The sequence below is a fragment of the Macaca nemestrina genome, chromosome 18 (assembly GCF_043159975.1).
Source record: "Macaca nemestrina isolate mMacNem1 chromosome 18, mMacNem.hap1, whole genome shotgun sequence".
Lineage (NCBI taxonomy): Eukaryota > Metazoa > Chordata > Mammalia > Primates > Cercopithecidae > Macaca > Macaca nemestrina.
This window is the reverse complement of record NC_092142.1, coordinates 4,922,992-4,946,831: the sequence shown is the minus strand read 5'-3', so window position 1 is coordinate 4,946,831 and position 23,840 is coordinate 4,922,992. Positions and strand designations below refer to the sequence as shown.

Sequence of the window (23,840 nt, the reverse complement as noted above, 5' to 3'; positions counted from 1 at the left end):
AGCCACCATGCCTGGCCCAGAGCCCATGTTCTTGACTGCTTGCTTCATTTAAAGCCTTCCATGGGGTGGCAAGCACATCCCTGGAGTGGGGCCTTGCCAGAACAACAAACTCAGGGCCTCCGCAGGAGCGACTCCAAGACTTGCAGGCCACTCTTGATCCCTCTGGCTGTGAAGCCCTGTCCCAGCCCTGCACTTGGCTGATATCGCACCCCCTTAACTTCTAGTGGGGGTTCCTCTAGCACAGCAGTTCTTGAAATGTGATCTGCAGTCTCCTGGGGGGTTCCTGAGACCACTCGACCACTCGAGGGGCTGAGGATCAGAACTGTTTTAATAATAACATGGCCGTGATTTGTTACCGTGCCTCCTTGGTTGTGATGGCTTTCACACTGATGGTGTAGGAGCGGTGGGGAAAGAAGCTGTGGGCCTGCACAGACTCAAGACCGGCACCACACTGTGCTGGTCTTGTTGTAACTGAGTCTTCACCACCACACACAGTACACACGCACACACACGCGCGCGCGCCAGTGTTGCATCAGACAAAGCAGTAAAAATCAGCTTTTTAAGTCCTGACCCATGAGTCCCCATCTTTTTTTTTTTTTTTTTTTTGAGGAGTGTCGCTTGTTGCCCAGGCTGGAGTGCAGTGGTGCGATTTTGGCTCACTGTAAGCTCTGACTCCCGGGTTCACGCCATTCTCCTGCCTCAGCCTCCCGAGTAGCTGGGACTACAGGCGCCCGCCACCACGCCCAGCTAATTTTTTGTATTTTTAGTAGAGACGGGGTTTCACAGTGTTAGCCAGGACGGTCTTGATCTCCTGACCTCGTGATCCGCCCGCCTCGGCCTCCCAAAGTGCTGGGATTACAGGCATGAGCCATCGCACCCCGCCTAGTCCACATCTTTTTAAGATCCTGTGTGATGAAATGAGGCACACATGAAGTATGTCACATGGAGTTTGATGCTGTCATGAGGAAAAGCACATGTGCATTCATTTCAGGTGTGGGCTGAACTAGCTGCCTTTTTCATGGGCTCCACCTTCACTTAACTGGCACACACTGTTGTTACTCAGATTTGGATATTTAGCATACACTTTCTTGAAAATGAGCAAGTGAAACAACTGACCTTTTATTTTTGTATATGTTGCTGTTTCTAAATTTGTTAGTGCTTTGTTGCCAGTGATGAAATTCAAGCTTTCAAATGATGATTAGCATAACAATAGTGACTTTAATGATGACATTGGTAGCAACACCAGCAATGTGATTTTAAAAAATATATATTGTTCAATGAGATGTGTCAACATTGGTAGATCTGCGTTACAGGAACCAGTATTTTCAGGTGACCCACACATGATATTAAGAAATCATGTCTGTGTAAAAGACCCATTCCAAATGCAAGGTACACCAGTGACTTCTAATGTAACACATTAGAAAAAAATCATTGTTAAGGATTCTAATTCCTGTGGCAAGTAACCCTTAAGAAATTACCATTTGTCGGCTGGGCGCGGTGGCTCACACCTGTAATCTCAGTACTTTGGGAGGCCGAGACAGGCGGACATGAGGTCAAGAGATCGAGACCATCCTGGCCAACATGGTGAAACCCCGTCTCTACTAAAAGTACAAAAATTAGCCGGGCGGCACGCCTGTAGTCGCAGCTACTCAGAAGGCTGAGGCAGGAGAATCGCTTGAACCTGTGAGGCAGAGGTTGCAGTGAGCCAAGATTGCGCCACTGCGCTCCAGCCTGGCGACAGAGCGAGACTCCGTGTATAAAAAAAAAAACAAAAAAACCCCCACCACTTATCAAGTCTTGATGTAGTGTAAGTCCATTGTGCTTCTCTAACAGAATACCTGAGACTGGGTAATTTATAAAGAACAGGAATTTATCTCCTTACAGTTCTGGAGGCTGGTGTCTTAGTCTATTTGTGTTGCTATAAATTACCTGAGGCTGAGTAATTTATAAAGAAAAGAGTATTTGGCTCCTGGTTCTGCAGGCTTTACAGGATGGCACAGTGCCAACATCTGCTTCTGTTGAGGGCCTCAGGCCACTTCCATTCATGGCGGAAGGCACAGGGGAGTCTCCGTGTGCAGAGATCGCATGGCAAGAGAGCGGGTAAGAAAGGGATGGGAAGCGCTAGGCCCTTTCTGACAACCAGCTGGGATGAAGGGACTAACAGAGTGAGAAGTCACTCACTCCTTCCCCACCCCAGGGAGGGCGTTTATCTATTTATGAGGAATCCACCTCCCATATCCCAAACACCTCTCATTAAGCCTGTCAGTCACCCACAGTCACCAAAACTGTGGTGGCTGGGAAGTCCAGGATCAAGGCACTGCCAGCATCTGGCAAGGGCCTTCTTGCTGCGTCATCCCATGGTGGAAGGGCCACGGGGAGATGTACCCACAGAAGACTAACTAATCCTCTTATAAGGAATCCGCTCCCAAGATAATGATTTATAGCCAGTCTGTCAGAAGCGTAGGTTGCAAGCTAGGAATTGCGATTGGCATCAGAAGTGGGGGGGCAGTCTTGGGACTGAGCCCTCAACCTGTGGGATCTGACGCAGTAGCATCAGACTTGAGTGCGACTAGAAGATGTCCAGCTGGTGTCCGCTACAGAACTGACTGCTGGCTTGTTATTGAGGAGAAATCCCCACGTGTTTTGCCACAGAATTCTTTTCTGTTGATTGTTACGGGGTGAAAGCAGACGAGAAACAGGTTTTTCCTCCACACCTTCACATGCCACAGAACCCATAGGGTGTGGAGGGATAGACTTTGCAGAGGCCTCTGGTCTCCCAGAGGAGTGACTTACTGTTAAGTTTCTGACTGAGTTGTAAAGATTTTCAAACAGGCACCTATTTTGTTTGCAGTTTATAAATCCGATATTTAAAGCGAGAAGGCCAAGAAGCCTCTCTTCGATTTGTCAGGGCTGCAAGTTGATTTCAGTGTGCTCCCCAGACACCCCAAGTCTCCTCTTCCTCTTCTGTTGGGAACTGGGCAGATCCACAGGTCTCCCAGCCCCTTCCCTCACCAGCACCTTCCCACACCAGAGGCGCTGGGGCTGCATTTTCAGATCATTTTCCATTTTGTAGCTTTGAACAGTACTTATTTTATTGGAAAACTATTTTGCTTCTGATCGTGTGATTGAAAGATTATTCTTGTAGTTTTTATTGCACCCTACACAACACGGTTTTGTGGGAATGCATGTTTGATTTTATATTGGAAGGCACTGGGAGAATGGGTGTTTAAATTCAGGAAATCTTCATGAGCTGTTTTCCAGATACCTCTACTTGATAGAGAAGGATCTGCAGTCCCTGCTGGGGTTCAGGAAGGATGCATGTGGATATGGAGGGGTGAGAGGGAGCAGTGAGTAGCAGGCACGGCCCTGGGTGGGGAAGACACGGAGGAGCAACAGGGCCCTGCAGCCCCAGGTAAGGGGCAAAGAGAAGGTGGGCTCTGTGGCCAGCGAGCTGGAGTGGAAGCCAGCCCTGTGCAGGTCCAAACCCTTCCCTGTGGCCTGCATTGTCATTATCCAGGTTGGGTGGACCCCAAGGGAGGGCTTTGCCCTGTGGGCTTGCACCCTGTCATCATGGGCAAGGTTGTATGTGGAATTCCAGAAATAGAATTTTTGAGCTCTAGGAGACCATAGGATTGTATCTGTTGACTTTGATGAAAAGATGAGCCAGAGAAAGGCAACACTTGCATTCTCAGAGATGGGGTGTGTGTGCTCCCTGCAAGGGACCCAGGCTGGGATCTGCAGTTGGGTTTAAGTGACTCACCAAGCACAGTGCAGCTTACTTTCCTGGTCTGCTCAGAGCATCCCAGGGCCTGGACCATTGCCTGGTGAGCAAGACTCACCAGACTCACCAACTGCATGCCACAGTGTTGGGCCACTTGGTGGACAGTGGTGCCACCCAGAGGCACCAGAGAGCATTTTCTGGGAATCTGGGAGTTTGTAGCAGGGGCTGGCACCACCTATTCCATAATTCAACATATTGCAATAGTTTTCCAGATGCAGGTAAAGCCCCATGAAAGGCTGCCCTCTTCTCCCCTGCAGGAGGGCACCTGGCAGGCTAGGAGCAGCCTGGGCAAGGGACCCCAGGACCAGTTCCAAGAGGCACTGTTGCTACTCCCTGTTCTGTTCTTTTTTTTTTTTTTTTTTTGAGACAGGGTCTTGCACTGTTGCCCAGGCTGGAGTGCAGTGGCCTGATCATGGCTCACTGTATCCTCTGAGTCTTGGGCTCAGGTGATCCTCCTACCTCAGCCTCCCTGGTAGCTGGGACTACAGGCATGCACTATCACGCCTAATTAAAAAATTTTTCTTTTGTAGAGACAAGAGTCTTGCCATGTTGACCAGGCTGGTTTCGAACTCTTGGCCTCAATCCATCTTCCAGCTTCAGTCTCCCAAAGTGCTGAGATTACAGGCATAAGCTCCTGCACCTGGTCACCACTCCCTGTTCTTAACCCTGTGCTATTGGAATTCACTCTGCAGACAGGAGGGTGGGAGAGTCATGCTGGGGTCCTAGACTTATGCCCCGCCCCATCCTTTTCTGGGCCTCCATGTCTTCCGTGGATAATAAGGCAACTCAGAAGAGTGAGTGTGTAATTTCTGAACACTTGGAAAGATGTTCTGTCTCCTGTCAAAGAAATGCATATAAAAATGTGTCATTTTAATATTAAAATTAATGATAACTGGCACTATAAATTGGCATCCTTTCAAAAAGGCATAACATGCTCATGTCCTTTGACTCAGTCATCTCACTCTGACAAGCTTAGCCTGAGGAAATAATCTAAGAAAAGGGAAAGAGTGGTGGACAGAGGTGTTCCCTTGTATTTCATGAAAACAGCAAGTAGGGCCTTGCCTAAATGCCTTAAAGGGTTTGGTCAAGTATGCCCATTTTGTGGAATATTAATATCGATGGTCACGGAGTCTTGTAAGACGGAATATGTGTGACACAGCATTAAAAGGATTTACCAGCCTGGCCAATATGGTGAAATCATCTCTCTACTTAAAAAATACAAAAATTAGCCAGGCGTGGTAGCGTGTGCCTGTAGTCTCAGCTACTTGGGAGGCTGAGGCAGGAGAATCGCCGGAACCTGGGAGGCGGAGGTTGCAGTGAGCCAGGATCGCGCCACTGCACTCCAGCCTGGGCGACAGAGCAAGACTCTGTCTCAAAAAGAGAAAAAAATAAAAGGATTTAAAACTGTCAGGATAGCAACTGTATTTTTCTATAGTATGGGCTGGGAGCAGTGGCTCCTACCTATAATCCCAACATTTTGGGAGGCCGAGGCAGGAGGATCGTTTGAGGCCGGGAGTTCGAGACAAGCCTGGGCAACATAGTGAGACCCCAACTCTACAAAACAAAACCAGAAAGTACAGGTGCCTGTGCATACAGACCAGCAGGGACATATGGAGATGGGCTGCAGCAGGGTGGTAGGACTAATTTTCTTTTCCCTCATTTTTTAAAAAAAGTTTTATTGACATAATTTATGTACCATTCAATTCACCCACTTACAATTTAGTGGTTTTTAGTTTATTCACAGAATTGTTCAACTATTGCTACAGTCGGTTTCCGAGCATCTTCATTACCTCAGAAGGAGATCCCATGTTCCCCACTTCTCCCTCTCTCCCAGACCTAAACAGCTACTAATGTACTTTCTGTCTCTATGGGTTTGCCTACTGGGGACATTTCATATAAGTGAAATCATACATTATGTGGCCTTTTGTGTCTGGCTTCTCTCACCAAGCATGTTTTCAGGGTTCATGCTGTAGGGTGTCAGTGCTTCCTTCCTTTTTATAGCTGAATCGTCTTCCATTGTCTGGGCAGCCTACAGTTTTGTTTATCCACTCTGTTGATGGACATTTGGGTTGTTTCCACTTTTTGGCTATTACGATTCATTCTGCTGTGAACATTTGTGTACAAACTTCTGTGTAGACAGGTTTTCATTTCTCTTGGGCAGATAACTAGGGGTGGAATTGCTGGGTCATCTGGTAACTCTAGGTTTAACCTTTTGAGGAACTGCCAGACTGTTCCTCAAAAGGGGAACAGGGGGTGTCCCCCACCAGCAGTGTATGAGGGTTCCCGTTTCTCTACATAATGCCTATTACTGTCTTTTTAAATTTTAGCCATCCTAGTAGATAGGAAATGGTCTCCTTGTGGTTTTGCCTTTCATTTCCCGTATGAAAAGATGCTCAGTAGTTTTCATGTGCTTTTGGCCATTTATTTGTCTTTTGAGAAGTCTTTGTTCAAATCCTTTGCCCATTTTAAAAACTGGGTTGTCGGCCGGGCGTGGTGGCTCAAGCCTGTAATCCCAGCACTTTGGGAGGCGGAGACGGGCGGATCACGAGGTCAGGAGATCAAGACCATTCTGGCTAACACAGTGAAACCCCGTCTCTACTAAAAAATACAAAAAACTAGCCAGGTGAGGTGGTGGGCGTCTGTGGTACCAGCTACTCGGGAGGCTGAGGCAGGAGAATGGCGTAAACCCGGGAGGCAGAGTTTGCAGTGAGCTGAGATCCGGCCACTGCACTCCAGCCTGGGCGACAGAGCCAGACTCTGTCTCAAAAAAAAAAAAAAAAAAAAAAAAATTGGGTTGTCTTTCTGTTATTTAATTCTTTGTATGTTCTTAATACAAGTCCTTTATCAGATCTCTGAATTATAAAATGTGATGGTGTCCTTTGAAGCACAAGAGTTTTTCATTCTGATGACATCCAGTTGAAGTTTTCTTTTTGTTGCTTTGCTTTTGGTGTCATATCTAAGAAACCACTGCCTAATTGAAGGTCATAAAGATTGATCCCTGCATTTTCTTCTAAGAGCTTTTTGATCCCTGTCTTTCAGTTTTCAAACTGCCATGGTACTTTATAGTTGAACCCAAGAGCTTGGACTTGGTTCCTCTGGCCCTGCCCCGGTTTGTTAAACTTCATATTCAAACTTATGTGCCCTCCATCCCCTGCAGGTGCTGGGCTCTCTGGGAAACGCTCCTTTCCCTGTATCCTTTTGTTCCATTGAAATTGATTTTTCTCTCATTTTATTACTTTTAGCTAAGGTAACTGAACCCACTTCCCAAGTCCTTTATGATGCGAAGTAAGAGCAAAAGCTTCCCGGCTTTCTGAGCTGTGCTCAGAGAGTTTGGTGACAGAAATGAGGGAAAAGATTTCACTTGACTCTTCTTCCTCCCCACCCCAGCCTCAGCAAGCAAACCAGAGGGGCACAAGCCAGAGCACAGCTTGCCTGGCAGTCCTCATGCATGGGAGCTCAGGCCTGGTGGGAGGAGATACAGAGGGCCCAGCCATGGCCCTTGGGTGCCACCAGTCTTGGGAGAGGGAGGAAGCAAACCTGTGATGGGACCGGGAAATGGAAGGGTGGTCGGGTGTTTGGATGGCACAGAGTGACAGCCAGGGAGAAGCCTGACATGGGAAGGGGAGGGACTGCGTGGTACGCGCAGGCCCCTGGGCCCAGCCCTGGCCTGGCAGCCCCTGCTGCCTGCTAAGGGCCCTGCCTTTCCTTCCCCTGAAACAGTTTCCGGAGCCCTGCCTGTTCCCTGTCCGTCCAGGCCAGCAGCTGAAGGAGCCTCACCTGCCTCCCTTCTCTGAGTAGCACGGATTTGAGGTAAGGAATCCCCCATTCCCAGTCCAGCCTCTGGCAGAGATCAGTCCAGTGTCTCCTCGACTGCCTTGGTGCCTGCTAAATGTTTGGGGAGGGGAGAGCTTGGTGCCAAACTGCTCTCATGTGGGGCAAATGCTGAGTTAGGCTCCCTGGGGGACTTCACCTCACTGGACCCTGCTTCCTGGGTTCTGTCCTTGCCCTCCAGCTTCCAAACAGGGAAGAGCAGGTGACTGCTGAGGTGAGGATGGTGGCTCTGGGCTAGGTGGCCCTGGGGAAGGTGGGGGATCTCCAGTGCCTGGAGGCAGCCCCTTCTGAGGATGGTCACACGCCTTGTGCAGTATCTCGGCCACTCCCCAGGGCTGAAGGGGAAGGAACCTGGCTGGGAGCTTAGTTCATGCCTGGGTTTTCCCTCCATGTCCAGGAGAAGCAGCGAAGATGTCCAACGAGCCGCCCCCTCCTTATCCTGGGGGCCCCACAGCCCCACTTCTGGAGGAGAAAAGTGGAGCCCCGCCTACCCCAGGTAGGGGGTCACTGCTCCTGAGGCTCCCTGTTGCAGTCCCCTGCCCCCATGGCACGGTTGGGACTCTTAAGTGGTGATGCCCACTCCAGGGTCACCCCTGGGCCCCATCTGTGTCCCAAAACAGTGGCCTCTGGTCCAGCTCATCGTGCAGAGACTCCAGCTGAGTCTCCTCTTTCTGCCTCTCTCTATCCAGGCCGTTCCTCCCCAGCCGTGATGCAGCCCCCTCCAGGCATGCCGCTGCCCCCTGCGGACATTGGGCCCCCACCCTATGAGCCGCCGGGTCACCCAATGCCCCAGCCTGGCTTTATCCCCCCACACATGAGTGCAGATGGCGCCTACATGCCTCCAGGTGAGTGGGGAAGGGATCTGAGGGGAGCATGGGCTGCTCCTGGCTGCTGTCTGGCCTGCGCTGGCTGTCCTCAGTACAGGTGGGCATCTGTTGTAGGGCAGGGACTCCAACACACCCAACCAGCCCTGGCCTGGAGCTCAGGCTGTGTGTGGACAGGGACTGTGGACGTGGGAAGGTGGGACTGCTCTCACTCAGGCTGCTTGGGCAGGGCTGGTCCTTGGCACAACAGGACCTGACATGGGTGGGGAGGGGCACCCTGTGTGCAGGAGACGGGTGGGTGACCCGCATAGCTTTCCCTCCCTTGGTCATGGGCTTGAGGCTGAGTGCCCTGTCCTTGCATGCCGGAGACAGGAGCAGAGGACCGGGTCATGTGCCTGGCTCTCTGCCACAGCTGTCATGGTCCCCAAGGGGTGGGGACCAGGAAGGGCTGGGAGAATGTGGCCCCAGTTGACTTAGGGCCCCAGCTGTAAGGCCTCCCACTGGCCTGTTAGGAGGGCGGTAGGAAGTCTGAGGCCTAGCCTTGCACCCTGGGCGCTGTGGACCCTGGGGCTTTGTGCCGATCTCTTTGTCTGGGGCAGGTGGCAGGCCAGTGACCTCTCGCCTCCATCTTCTGTGCCATTCCAGGTTTCTACCCTCCTCCAGGCCCCCACCCACCCATGGGCTACTACCCCCCAGGGCCCTACACACCAGGGCCCTACCCTGGCCCTGGGGGCCACACAGCCACAGTCCTGGTCCCTTCAGGAGCTGCCACCACGGTGACAGTGCTGCAAGGAGAGATCTTTGAGGGAGCGCCTGTGCAGACGGTGTGTCCCCACTGCCAACAGGCCATCACCACCAAGATCTCCTACGAGATTGGCTTGATGAATTTCGTGCTGGGTTTCTTCTGTTGCTTCATGGGGTAGGTGGTAGGGGCACTGGTAGGGTGGGGGCTGCACCAGGATCAACTGGCTGCCTCTGCCTCCTCCGCAGCAGGCCTCAGCCTGTTCTTCCCTGTCTCTGATTCAGATGTGATCTGGGCTGCTGCCTGATCCCCTGCCTCATCAATGACTTCAAGGATGTGACGCACACATGCCCCAGCTGCAAAGCCTACATCTACACGTACAAGCGCCTGTGCTAACGGAGCTGGGACTCGGGACTCCCCCGCCTGTCAGTCTGGCCCCCTGTGCTTTGCTCCCTGCGCTCAGTGGTCACTTTCCCGCTCCCACTTGGGGATGGGAGCTGTGCCACCATCCCCTGGAAGTCCTGTCCTCTTCACCCTGCCCTACCCTGAACAGCTGACTCTTCTGGCAAAAATTCTGTTGGGATTTAAGGCCAGGGGTCAGTGGGTGGCAGGGGGCTGGCACTGAACTTGTGTGTTGTTGGTCTGCTTGGTGTGTGCGATCAGGAAGATAAGCTGGGAGGGGTCTCCTGCTGGGGTCCTGATTCCTCTATTTCCAAACAAGGTACAGGTTCAGTCCAGACTCTTTCCCCTAGGACCAAAAGCAGCCAGAGCAGTAGCCAGTTAGTTCCCTAGGCCTGTAGCCACAGTCGTTTCTGACCTGCTGGGCCGAGAATGGGTAAGTTGTCTGGAGTCAGGTGGACCCAAGTAGGATAGGGTCACAAAGCCTGGGTTTGTTTCTGGGTACTTTGCGTCTCTGGGATGCTAGAGGTGGAGCATGGTGGCTGGAAGTAAAACTGCCAACTCTGGCCCTCAGAACTCTCAGGTATAGAAACCCAGGATGTCTAATACCCTGTCCCAGTGCCTGAGAGCTGTCTGGTGTCAGGTAGAGAGGACACTGTACCTGGGTGAGTGATCAGACCCTGGTAGCTAAGAAGGAACTTCCCCCTTTGGGTCAGTGTGCAGACCCCCTTTCTGGCCATGCCTCTGTGAACCCTGTATTGCTGGGGCCTGAAGGAGCCCCTGAGCCTAGCCCCTTCCCGTCTGCCCCGTGTCCTCATTGCGTGTGGATATGACTTCTGCTCGGTGGCTGGTGTGTCCCAACTGGGGCAAGAGATGGCAGAGGATCCCCCTTGTGGGTGTGCTTGGATGTGCAGAGCCCTCTCCATGAGTTTTCTTCCCTGTAAGTGCCGGGCCCCTTGCCCCAGCTGACAGGCTGTTGCTGTACCTGCTCCTGCAGGCACACTGGGCTGGGGATGAGGAAGGAGCAGCCACAAGTGGTAGAACTGCCTTGGTGGACACCAGCCTTGCCCTGTCTTTATTTCCTGAATGGTTTGTGAACCTGCTCACCTGGACCGCTGTATCCTGCCACTGTCCTTCCTGGTCTCGCACTGCCACTGCATGGCCTCCTGTCACTGTGAATCGTGGCCCAGTCTCAGTTTGTAGTTTCTCATTAAATTGGCCCTTTCACTTCCCCACCCTGGGCCTCTGCTCTCTTGCCTGGCTTCCTTCTTTTTTGAGGGAAAGAGGGTGGGGCTGCAGGCAGTCTACTGGCAGGGCAGGAGGCTGAGTCCTCAGTCTCACATCCTCAGTGCTGATGCCATGCCAACTGCCTGGGACACCAACATGTAAGGACCTAATTAAACCAAACCAGAGTCCGGTGTAGACCAGCCCTGGGAATTCCAGCTGTGACTGGGCCAGGGCACACGTTGGTCTCGGCAGTGGCTGTAAGGTCACCTTCCTTCCTCTGATGCTGGTTTCAACCATCTACATACCACAGCATCCACGCATGGGATCTGCAAGCTGGAGCCCTCCTACCCGCAGGCTTGAGCACAGCATCATCCAGCTCTGGGGAGGCGCACCCTTAAGCAAGACAGACTCTGCTGAGGCTGATAGGCTGAAGACTAACAGAGTGCAGTCTGCACACACAGGTTCTGGGCCAGCTTTGGCCCTGGCCATCTCTGCACTAACTCATCTGAATTATGAAGGTGGCAGGCTTGGTCAGTAGTTTAAAGAGTTTCCCTACCTTTTAACCCTTTTTGAAATAAAACTTTTACAGATAGTAGATTCCTATTAATAAAACTAAGTTCATGTTTCTATTTTAGACAATGACTTGTTTAAATACAAATATATGCTTTTTTAAAACCCATATATATATATATATAAATTTTTTTAAAAACCTTTTAAGTAGGAAACCTCTAAGGTATTTCTAAGCTAAAAAATAACAGTGCTGGATACACTTTAAAGATATTTGCAAGATGGTTAGAGTGACTTTGCTTTGGAGACTAGGGGTGCTGGAGAGTAGACCAAGAGCAGGAGGTAGCTGCTGGGGGCTATGATGGACGATGTCCACTCTCCACACAGACATAACATGCCCTTACTTCTGAGGGACTCTCTCTCCTATGGGGAGGTGGCTTGACCCACCCGGTGCCAGGAGGCAGGGAAGGAGGCAGCTTGCAAAGCCCACTTTATTGAGTGCTGGAGCATTTACACAGGGCGGAGGAGACAAGCTGGGGCCAAGCAGACCTCACCCAAGGGGTTAGAGGAATTCTGGGTGAGAGGGATAAGCTCCCAAGTCCTCTGAGGCTTCCACCCACACCCACCCTCACCCCCAGGGTCCAAGAGAGGCCCAGAAGTAGTACAGCAGCATCCAGCAAGGCCCCCTCCCACAGCCTGGGCTTACAGGCCACTCACCTCCAGCAGGGGAGATAGCCACCCATGTACTACAAAAACAGGAACTACTGGAAGCAGCCTAGGGCCCAGAGGTGTGGGAGCCTGGACTAGAGCTGGGTCGGGGGCCAGGCCTGCTGCACTGTGCCGACTGATCCCAGGGTGACACCCTGTGCCCAGTGCAGAATCTGGCCCATGGAGAGGATGCTGTCAGGCAGAGGCTCTAGCATCTGGCTTTTATTGGTTGCCTTTCTTAAACCCAGCATTTTTTAAAAAGTCACCTGAGGTGGTAGTTTAGTCAGGGCTGGAGAAAGGGGTAGGCCAGTGGTCAGTCGGGAGGAGGGTACCGGCATGGCATGATGGGTCCTTCACATGTAGTACCAGGCCAAGAGTCCAGCAGCTAGGGCCATGCCAGCGGCCAGGATGAACTGGAGGCTGGGCTTCCTCAGCACAGCCATGGCTGTTCGGAAGGGACAGCTGCTGCCCTCCAGGGCACCTGTGTGGCAGCACCAATAGGAGACATGGCATCAGTGGAGTTTGCTGCTACACTTGCCCCAGGAGGGGAGCTCAAGACACACAGACCTACCTTTGTCTTGCTCACCAGCGTAGAAAGGGCATTTACGCATGTCTCCTTTCCCATCGTGTACAGGGAACCCATCCTCCAAGGTCTCTCTGGCCAGCGTGGAGCCAGCCTGGTCCAGTTCATTGAATATCTGCAGGAGCAGAGGATCGACTGAGCCATCTTTGGGCTGCCCACACTTTTTTTTTTTTTTTTTTTAAATGCTTTTAAGATGAGGTGTCTGTTGCCCAGGCTGGAGTGCAGTGTTGTGAACATGGCTAACTCACTGCAGCCTCAAACTCCTAGGCTCAAGTGGTCCTCCCACCTTAGCCTCCTATATGTGTGTACCACCATACCTGGCTAATTTTTAAATTTTGCGGGGAGATGGTGTCTCACCTTGGTTGCCCAGGCTGCTCTTCAACTCCTGGGGTCAAGTAATCCCCCTGCCTCAGCCTCCCAAAGTGCTGGGATTACAGGCATGGGCCACTGCGCCTGGCCATACTCCTTTTCGAGGACGCCCTCTGGATAGAGTGAGCTGGAGCATGTGAGCTTGCTCAGGTGTGCCAACTACACAGCAAGCAGCCCTCGTGGGCAGCAGCTGCACTGCCTGATGCTCCTCCCTCCCTAGCATGTGCTCTGGGGAGGTGTGGATGTTGGTACCCCAAGAAGGCTGCCAACTGCTAGGTCTCCCCGGGAACTGACCAGGGAGGCACCCCATGCCTGGCCTTCTCTGAGGTGGCTCTAGCCACTGAAACTACCACAGCACAGACAGGAGGGCATGAGTACACCCCCATTTTTAGCTGCTGGTTATTTTTTTATCAAGAAGCAATAGAAAACCTGGAATATGGGAGAATGAGGCTGTGGCAGGGCTGACCCATCCTGAGTGGCCCTGGGAGGCCTCACGGGAAGCTGACAGGATCTGGGGACACAGTAAGCCTCCTCAGGTTCAGCCTCATCTACAGGCTACTTGTAAACAGAGCTTGCTTACTCTCCTTGGTGGCACTGGATGTCTATTAACTTACAAAGCAGGGCTTTTCAAAGCAAAACTTAACTAAAAAGAAAATTATCCATTCTTCAAGACCAGCATCCTGTAGGGAGGAAGGAAGCCAGCTCCATTCTCCCAGACCCCTCCATGTGCTGGAGGACTCACCCTTCCCAAAACACTACCCACTGGCATCTATCACACCAGGCCTCCATGCTGGGAAACACCTACTGGGCCCACAAGCTCTGGTGGCCACCTTCCTCTCAGCACCCTGCAGCTCATCTGTCCTAATGCCATGTGTGCCCTCCTAGGCCACTCTGGATCTGCTACCACTGTCAAAGTTTCCCTCTTCAGCCCTGGCAGCTGGCAGCTCCCAATAGTACCTGCATGTTATACTCAAAAGCCTTGTTGGCCTCCTCCACGATCCTCTCTTTGGTCTTCATGTTCAGGTCCAGGGCGTTCATCCTGGCTCGGTAGAGCTGCTTGAACTGCTGGGCATTGTCCACATTCTCAAACAGGTAGAACTGGGTCCCTTCCCCTGTGCTGGGGAGTTTCAGTGCTCGCTGGGCCACCTTCTTCAGCACCTGGCCCCCTGAGAGGTCCCCCATGTAGCGGGTGTACGCATGGGCCACCAGTAGCTCCGGCTCATTCTGCCCTATGTAGTGGATCCGCTCCACGTACTTTTTGGCAGCCTTGGGGCACTGCACCTGCTCCTCCCAGTTTTCACCAAAGAAATATTCCATGTCCTTGGTCAATGCCTCCTTCCGGTGCAGCTCCATGGGGAAGTACAAGGGGGCAAAGGCTGGATGGTCCTTGTTGCGCTCCATTTCCTCCTCGAGGGCTGAGTATGTAAAGTAAAGTGCCGTGGTGGCCAGCTGTGGAGGTGACAGGAGGAGGCCAGCCATGCCTGAGCACACCACATCCAAGCAGCTGGATGCAGAGGCTCAAGTGACAACCCCCAACCCTGAAGACCCAATCCTATGGCCCATTTTTATGTAGTGAATTATTTAACATGTAAGGAATCTTGTGTTTCTTAAAGGAATGGCATGGCATGGTGAAGTCTTTGGAACACGCATACTTTTGCTTCCTTCACACCACTATGTTATTCTATCTAAGCCATAAGAACCTCTTTTTTTTTTTTTTTTGCAGGGGACAGAGTCTCGCTCTGTCAACCAGGCTGGAGTACAGTGGGGTGATTTCGGCTCACTGCAACCTCCACCTCCCAGGTTCAAGTGATTCTCCCACCTCAGCCTCCCAAGTAGCTGGAAGTACAGGTGTGCGTCACTACACCTGGCTAATTTTTGTATTCTCAGTAGAGACAGGGTTTTACCATGTTGGCCAGGCTGGTCTCAAACTCCTGGCCTCAAGTGATCCACCTGCCTCGGCCTCCCAAAGTGCTGGGATTACAGACATGAGCCACCGTACCCAGCCGAGAGCCAGAGCTTAATGTCAAGAAGGAATGGAGTGTGGAGAAAAGCCCAGCTTTTCCCTCAGAATGGCTCCAGGGGCACCTTTCTCATGGGACTAAGGCCTCTACCCCAACCCCATATGACAGTCTGGAACCCAACGTGGGGCACAAACCTTAAACAGCTCCTTCTTAATGTTGCCTTTCAAGAAGTCCTTGACAAACTGGGTGTTTTCTGCCCGGTCGTGTGCTTCCTTGGTCCCTTCCTTCAGGAGCTCCGAGAGGTCAGCCATTCTGTGGAGAGATGGGAGGTGTTTGTGTGTCAATTAGCCCTTCCCAGCTTCCCAGAAAGGACCATAGGAAGAAGACTGAGTCCAGACCCCAAGGTGACCACCTGTTGTACTGGAGGCCGGGGCTTCTCAGACACTTCACTCCAACACGAAAAGCAGGAATTCGTTGGGGAACACAGGGCAAGCAGACATGACAGTCTGCTCCAAGGACTCAGGACACAAGGGATGCCTGTGGCCTGCTCCTTGAGAGTAGTACCCACGTCCATGCGTCTGTGTTGGGAACCACTCAAATGAGCAATGCTTTGCTTCTGTGGCCACCTAGTGGCCAAAAAGACACACATCTGTACTCCCATCAGTATTTGCTGGCTTCTAGGAACAGCCTGCCTTGGAACATGTCTCCTGGAATCCACACACCTCAGTAAGGCTGTGACCATGGGTCTCCTCGGATGGCCCCACTGCCTTCCTTCTACCTTGGACCCACAGCCTCTTCAGGACTATATATGACTAGGACCAAGCACGGAAGGATGAAGAGACAACCGAGAGGCTGGGGCTGGGACCTTGGGTTTGTGTTGCTTAATAAAATTACATAGTATAAAGGTGTGTGGATGGATGGACAAGGTAGAAAACATATGATCCTAAAGATGGTTGTACTTGGGCAGGGGCTTACATGTGTCCACACAATCCATCTATAAGAGTGAGAGAAATTTGGCCTTATCATGGTCTGGCCTCTGCTGGCCTTTTTAGATTAGCTCGTTATCATCCATGTTCTGAGAATCGATTTATTATTAGCAATTATTTCAAGGGATAAAAAAACAAACTTGGCCAATGACTAGGCTATAAAGAGAGGCTAATGATGCAGAACAGGGCCTGGAAGCTCAGGTTTAGCATGAGCTGTCCCTATACAGAGTAAGGAAAGCCTGCCCTGCAGTCAGAGTTACTCAATTTTATAGGGTAAAGACTGAAGAGAGCCAGCTTTGCCTCCATTTACCCTTTCTCAGCCCAGATGAGAAAACATGCAAGTTTTTAAGAAGAAAAAAGGATGACTACCATCAAATCCTATCAGCACTCCCAGGAGCACCTGCTCTGCCTCCTGGGATAAGACAACAAACCAGTGGGGAGAACTCTAAGCAGCCGAAGCTATATGCGGTCCCTGCAGGGCCAGGCAGGCACCCAGGGGTCCAGAGCTCATGGCCCATGGCCACTCCCCAGTGCTGCCAGCAGACGAAACTGGGTGTGCTGAGCAGGACAGGTGCTGGGCCCATCTGACTCAGTGCAGCCAGCCCCCATCACTCACCTCATTTGGTTCTCCTTTTCTAAGGCCCCAGAGTTCTTTTTCTCTGATTCGTCTACCCCCTCTGAGGTTTCCACTTCCGCTGACATTGCTGCTGGGTGTGGTTCTTGCTGCTCTCACTCTGGTCCTGCAGACACACAAGGAGCTGGTGATGTGGCACCCACGGCAGTCACTTCCCCAAATACCTGCCAGTTCTGCTTTCCTCGGAGCCAATGTAACCAAGGTGACACCCACACAACCCCAGGATTGTTTTCTTTAAAATAAAGCTCTGCCATTACTGGGACCATAGTGGAATATGGAAAAAATCTGAATATGAACAATGTATTAGGTAATAGCATGGTATTGACATTAAGCTTGCTGGTTTTAAAAAATAATTGTACTGCGATTATGTAAGAGAATGTCTTTGTTCCTAAGAAATACATACTGGGGTATTCAGAAGTAAAGGCACACTGCCTGCAACTCTCTGTCAGATGGTTCAGAAGACAGGGTGTGTGCATGTGCATATGCTGCAGGGTGGGAACACTGGCAAGTCAGAAAAGAAAACAAGGCAAAATCCTAGCAGTGAATCTGGGGAAAAGGTTCTTTGAGAGTTCTTTGTACTATTCTTACCATTTTTCTGTATGCTTAAAACTGTATCAAGACAGGGTGCAGTAGCTCATGCCTGTAATCCCAGCACTTTGGGAGGCCGAGGCAGACTGGAGTTCGAGACCAGCCTGGTCAACATGGTGAAACCCCGTCTCTACTAAAAATACAAAAAATAGCCAGGCATGGTGGTGCACACTTGTAATCCCAGCTACTCGGGAGGCTGAGGCAGGAGAATCTCTTGAGCCCAGGAGGCAGAGGTTGCAGTGAGCTGAGATCGCGCCATTGCACTCCAGCATGGGCAACAAGAGCAAAACTCTGTCTCAAAAAAAAAAAAAAAAAAGGCCGGGCGCGGTGGCTCAAGCCTGTAATCCCAGCACTTTGGGAGGCCGAGACGGGCGGATCACGAGGTCAGGAGATCGAGACCATCCTGGCTAACATGGTGAAACCCCGTCTCTACTAAAAATACAAAAAACTAGCCGGGCGAGGTGGCGGGCGCCTGTAGTCCCAGCTACTCCGGAGGCTGAGGCAGGAGAATGGTGTGAACCCGGGAGGCGGAGCTTGCAGTGAGCTGAGACCCGGCCACTGCACTCCAGCCTGGGTGACAGAGCGAGACTCCGTCTCAAATTAAAAAAAAAAAAAAAAGTATCAAAATTTAAAAGTTAGGCTGGACGCAGTGACTCACGCCTGTAATCCCAGCACTTTGGGAGGCCGAGGCGGGTGGATCACCTGAGACTGGGAGTTCAAGACCCGACTGACCAACATGGAGAAACCCGTCTCTACTAAAAATACAAAATTAGCCAGATGTGGTGGCGCATGCACCTGTAATCCCAGCTACTCGGGAGGCTGAGGCAGGAGAATCACTTGAACCTGGGAGGCAGTGGTTGCAGTGAGCCAAGATTGCGCCACTGCACACTCCAGCCTGGGCAATAAGAGTGAAACCTTGTCTCAAAAAAAAAAAAAAAAAAAAAAATTAAAAGTTACTGAAAACAAAGAAAACCTCAAAAACCTTAGGGAAATAAAAAGCTTGGCAAGCAACGCACAGTTTCACCCCTCTGCAAGTGTGCTGACGCCAGTTCATCCTACCTGTGAGAGGCTGGGTGCCTTGTGCAGAGGGCAGCCCACAGGAGTTACCAAAAAAGCAGACTGTCCGTAGCCTACTCAGGATTTTGCTAGGCCGAAGGAAATATTAAGTTGGCCAATCAATTCCCACTGCCTGCTGCAAAGGCTGAGCCTTCGTCAGCCAGGGAAATACAGTCCCATAACAAGGCAAGCTCATGCTCCATCCCTGGGGGCTTCTGCTCAGGCAATGTAAGGCGCAGCCCATTTGGGAAACCTTCTACATGAATAGCAGCACAGTAGCACCAACAACTAATAAAGTAACTCACAAAGACAGAACTAGGGCCAAATCAGGCCAAACTGGGCCAAGGAAAAATAACTTATCTACTGAGCATTTTCTGTGTGCTCTACCCAGAAACAGGTGTCAAGAAGAACAAAGAAGTATAAGAAATGGTCCTTAACCCGGGAGGCGGAGCTTGCAGTGAGCCGAGATCGCGCCACTGCACTCCAGCCTGGGCAACAGCGTGAGACTCCGTCTCAAAAAAAAAAAAAAAAAAAGAAATGGTCCTTAAAAGGCTCAAGGCACATATCCTTCCTGAGTTTCCTCTAGACAGCTAGTTATATTTTTGTTATCTTTTAGGATATTATAATACATGGTTTGCTCACTGAGGCCTTTTTGAACCGTCTCTCTCACCTTTACATTTAGCATCTATATTGGGATTATTTTAGGAAGTCAAGTGATAACTCATATAGCACAATGCCTACCATGTGGTAAGCACTCAATGAACGTTACATCATGATCATACTTTATTTTGACTGAGGTTTAGTGATGTCTGAGAACACTCAGAAAACAAACATCGGGATGTACAGAAAAATAGAACCTTCTCATGACTCCAAATCAGAGACGCTCTACTCTGCAATAAAGCTAATGAACTGTATGATGCACAACACAGTCTAGAAGAATGTGAAAGCAGGCGGGTATCACATGGAGGGAACAGTATGCAGAGGGCTTCCCGGGGCACGACCCTCAACACAGACAGGATTTGGGGCAAGAGTTGGGGAGGGCCTCTAGATCAAAGAAATATTATGAACAAAGCCAGAAATGGGTGGTTCACAGGGATAGCATAAGGCTGCCCAGCTGTATGTCCGCTTATGAAGGGGCCAGAACAGGCACTGTGAGCTGTAGAATAAGCCTCACATGGGCCTTCAGACCTTGATTCTTTGCTGGCTGGGCGCGGTGGCTCACGCCTGTAATCCCAACACTTTGGGAAGCTGAGGTGGGCAGATCATGAGGTCAGGGAGTTCGAGACCAGCCACTGGCCAACACAGTAAAACCCTGTCTCTACTAAAAACACAAAAATTAGCCAGGCATGCTGGCACACACCTGTAATCCCAGCTACTCAGGAGGCTGAGGCAAGAGAATCGCTCGAACTTGGGAGGCAGAGGTTGCAGTGAGCGAGATCGAGCTGTTGCACTCCAGCCTGGGAAAAAGAGCAAGAGTCCATCTTAAAAAAAATTTTTAAAGGCCAGGTGTGGTGGCTCACACCTGTAATCCCAGCACTTTGGGAGGCCGAGGCGGGCAGATTACCTGAGGTCAGGAGTTCGAGACCAGCCTGGCCAACAAGGTGAAACCCCGTCTCTACTAAAAATACAAAAATCAGCCAGGCATGGTAGCACACGCCTGTAATCCCAGCTACTTGGGAGGCTGACGTAGGAGCATTTCTTGAGCCTGGGAGACAGAGGTTGCAGTGAGTCAAGATCATGCTGCTTGCACTCCAGCCTGGCCGACAGAGTGAGACGCTGTCTCGATAATAAATAAATAAAATAAAATATTTAAAATAATAATAAATAAATAATAAGAACAGCTTTGCTCTACACCCTTGAGGACCCTGAGAGCCAAAATTTGTCTCTGGCTGCTCAATTCTCAGGCAGCAGAGAAAAAGGTGCTGGGATGAAAACACTGAGCTATATAGAGGAGGGAGGGGTGCAGTAAAGGGTCCTGGAGCCTCTAGATGGGTGATGGAAGCAAAGGACCAGGCTTAGGGCACACCCCAGGTACCCCAGGACCACAGTCCCCATGCTCCTTACAGGCAAAATGAGGCAAAGACAAGTGCAATTCATGGCCCAGGTCACCAACTGCAGTAACTGGAGTACGCTTCTTGCCATTTGCACCTAATTATCATGCTGCACAACAGTGACAGGGAAGGTGATTACATCTCATTAACTGTGTTTTACTCAGTAATAACTGCATGCTCTGGGAGAGTATAGTCTTGCTTAATTAAACAACAAGTCCTTTTGCTTCTCTTAAAAATACAAAAAGGCGCCAGGCGCAGTGGTTCACACCTGTAATCCCAGCACTTAGGGAGACCGAGGTGGGCAGATCACCTGAGGTCAGCAATTCGAGACCAGCCTGGCCAACATGGTGAAAGCCCATCTCTACTAAAAATACAAAAATGAGCCAGGCATGGTGGCGGGCACCTGTAATCCCAGCTACTCAGGAGGCTAAGGCAGGAAAATCCCTTGAACCCGGGAGGCGGAGATTGCAGTGAGCCAAGATCATGTCACTGCTGCACTTCAGCCTAGGAAACAGAGCAAGACTGTCAAAAAAAAAAAAAAAAAAGCTGCTTCCTTTGGTACCCACTTGGGCATTTTCTCAGCAGCACTTTACTTATGTTAGCTCCTTTTCAACCTCACTCCTGTCTGCCAGCTCCCGGTTCTGACCTCCCAGCCCATGGGAAGCCAAACTCTGGACCAGAGCTGTCTTTTCCATTGCTATAGCTCCAGGGTCTGGAAAATACTAGATTCTCAATAAATACTTGTTGAGTAAAAACATCCAACTGAAAAAAAAAAAAAACCAGGGTTGAGGGGAGAGGAAGGAAGGAGAACATCTCGTGCATGATGCCAATAATATGCAATTTTTTAAAAACAAGAAAAAGTAATCTGCTGTCCACGACTTCAAATTTTCTAAACTCAAAACAAGTTCTACTGATTTTACTTGGAAGGAAAGCTAACAGGAAGAATGCTGAGTCCTCAAGGCGGGCTGAAAGTACCAACTACCATCTGTACAGACCTGGGGGCTGGGGCAGAGGAGGCTCCTGGGAAGGCTCGGTTAGCACATTCAACCCACAGACTGGGGCCAGGGGAGGCGACCTTGTGGCCTAGCCACTGTCCAAGGGAGTGGCCACACAGTGTGGCATTCAGAGGCCACCTTGCAACAGCAGAAACGTAATATTTTTTCACTTTCTGAAAAGCTACATGTCCAGACTTAGTCTGGTCGGTTTCTATACTTGAATACTCTTTTTTTTGCATGAACCATTGGAATCTCTAGAAAATTGGGGGCCAAATCATAAACGTAGAACCTTTTTAGACTTCAATCTCTAATATCCACAAGAAGCTACATGTTCCCCACCCCACCCCCACCAAAAAAAAAGAAGAAAAAAAGATCCTAAAATATTCCACTCTGGGAAATACACTTCAAGAAATAGTGATAGTAATTGTAATCTGTATCAAAATAATACACAGCCATACTATGATGTTAGGAAAAAAAAAACACACAGCCTAAGAACAAAGGGCATGACTGCTCAAACAACAGTAAACAATGGAATCCTGGCACAGCCAGGCCAAGTTGATAAGCTGTGTTCACGCATGGAAAAGCCTACAGAAACTTTTTTTTAAAAAGGACCCCAAACACTGACTACAACTGTGTGCAAAAGTATACAAGCATACTGATAATGACAAGCGGGAAATTTGGAAAGCTATAAATACTTGTTTTTTGTTGGATTTTTTAGCCAACTGCCTGCTTCTTTTATACGGAGTGACTCAATTCTCTTGGAAAGAAAAAGGGAAGAGGGAGGGGAAGGCAGGGAAGGGAAAAAAGAAACCAAGAGACAGGAATTGGACCAAGCAAACCAGCTAAGATCCCGCACTGCGTTAACTAACTAGTCAATGGAAGCTCCTGGGTCCTCTTTTTCTATTACAAATGCTAGAAAGGCCAGTCTGCCCTCTCTCTTTCCCATTTCCAAAAACCTGTGACCCTCTGTTTATTAAATCTACCTCCACTACTCCATAATTCCAGTACTCCTAGCTGTTCACCTGATCAGCTGCTGATTCTCATTCCAACACCTGAGCTAACAGAAGCAGTAACAAAGTTCCTATCACAGTTACTTCCAGCAAAAGAGGTTCCTTTAGACCAGCTCAGCAGATCCCGAATGCTGTCCCAAAGCTTTTGCTCCTGCTAGATTGCTGGTACCAGGCACTACTGGGACTTCTGAGACAACAGACAAAGATGTCAAATCCTCCTCCATGGAGACTAAGTCCAACAAATTTCACGTCAGGAAACTCAGTGCATTGCTGCCAGGTGGGAATATAATCTAAGAACTATATTAGGCCGGGCGCGGTGGCTCAAGCCTGTAATCCCAGCACTTTGGGAGGCCGAGGCGGGTGGATCACGAGGTCAGGAGATCGAGACTATCCTGGCTAACACGGTGAAACCCCGTCTCTACTAAAAATACAAAAAAATTAGCCGGGCGTGGTAGCGGGCGCCTGTAGTCCCAGCTACTTGGGAGGCTGAGTCGGGAGAATGGCGTGAACCCAGGGGGCGGAGCTTGCAGTGAGCCGAGATCGCGCCACTGCACTCCAGCCTGGGAGACACAGCGAGACTCCGTCTCAAAAAAAAAAAAAAAAAAAAAAAAAAGAACTATATTATAATTCATTTCCTATATTGTGATAGAGAAAGGAACAATAAAGACTTCTTTGCCCTGGAGAAACCTGAACTGAAGGAAGAGAGCAGGTTGCTCAGCTCAGCCAGCACCGAGGGTAAGGAATAGCAGACTGACTCACTCCTTGGAATGAGAACAATTCTGCAGGCTTCTGACTCAATGAAACAGTGACACTCGACGGTGACCAGCTACTGCACTGCATGAGATGCCCACAGCATGAACTCGGGTTGTTATCCCACATGCACGGGGAAGCTAAGTGGCTGCTCAGAGACTTCTGCACTGGGACTCCACCAATGCTCCCTCCCTGCTGAACGCCTTGCAGTTGGCATCAGGATTCTTACCATCACCCTAGATGGGGGTCCCCTGCCTGCTTCCTAGAAGGCTGTTTGCAGCTCAGAGCTCACTCCTATATAAAATTGCCACCATATTAATATGAGGTGATTACTCTTCAGCTTCCACAACTGACTATCATCCTGTCTTCCCAGTAAAACCAAAAGCTTCCTACAAGAGAGATCTAGATTCCCTCAGATTCAGATCAGCGTCCAATATGACTTACAGGCCAGCACCCTGGGGAGCATCCAATCTGAGTTACAGCTGTTGCAAATACACAGATGGAGTCCTGCTGAGAAAGCCAGTTAAACAGAGGATATGTGTGCCTGTGCCTGTGTGTGTAACAAGAAAATAACAGTTAAATTCTAAAATACCAAGTAATACAAATTTTTAATTGGGTCCCATGTCTCTAAATTAGCTGTATGAAATTTGTTTTGACTTCTCTTCAGATCTGACTTGACTCTTCTAAGTTTTTAACTGACAATTATATTTATGGGGTACAGTGTGATGTTTGCACACATGTATACATTGGGGAATAATCAAATCAGGGTTATTAACATATCTATCAGCTCATATACTTATTTCTTTGTGGTGAGCACTTTTAAAATCCACTCTTTTAG

At 50.1% G+C, this 23,840-nt stretch overlaps 2 protein-coding genes across 10 annotated transcripts in view; one reads left to right on the top strand and one right to left on the bottom strand.

The window, feature by feature from the left end:
• Positions 1-10,812, top strand: part of LOC105467838 (cell death inducing p53 target 1) — a 29,045-nt gene extending 18,233 nt beyond the window's left edge. For both annotated transcript variants that reach the window (XM_011717581.2, XM_011717580.3), the window contains exons 2-6: positions 7,502-7,591; positions 8,010-8,108; positions 8,302-8,457; positions 9,082-9,355; positions 9,463-10,812. In XM_011717581.2, coding sequence (XP_011715883.1) covers positions 8,024-8,108; positions 8,302-8,457; positions 9,082-9,355; positions 9,463-9,574 — 627 coding nt within the window. In that variant the 5' untranslated portion in view covers positions 7,502-7,591; positions 8,010-8,023 and the 3' untranslated portion in view covers positions 9,575-10,812. The remainder of the gene's footprint in view (positions 1-7,501; positions 7,592-8,009; positions 8,109-8,301; positions 8,458-9,081; positions 9,356-9,462) is intronic.
• Positions 10,813-12,226: 1,414 nt separating this feature from the next.
• LOC105467840 (heme oxygenase 2) overlaps positions 12,227-23,840 on the bottom strand; it is a 42,807-nt gene continuing 31,193 nt past the window's right edge. For 6 of the 8 annotated variants that reach the window (XM_011717595.3, XM_011717591.3, XM_011717593.3 and 3 more), the window contains 5 exons: positions 16,535-16,658; positions 15,127-15,244; positions 13,929-14,420; positions 12,591-12,717; positions 12,227-12,500 (listed from right to left, as the gene is read on the bottom strand). In XM_011717595.3, the coding sequence (XP_011715897.1) occupies positions 12,373-12,500; positions 12,591-12,717; positions 13,929-14,420; positions 15,127-15,244; positions 16,535-16,620 (951 nt within the window). In that variant the 5' untranslated portion in view covers positions 16,621-16,658 and the 3' untranslated portion in view covers positions 12,227-12,372. Of the gene's footprint in view, positions 12,501-12,590; positions 12,718-13,928; positions 14,421-15,126; positions 15,245-16,534; positions 16,659-19,556; positions 19,580-23,446; positions 23,553-23,840 lie in introns of those variants that run through there. The other 2 variants (XM_011717592.3, XM_071084048.1) reach the window with 2 other exon arrangements.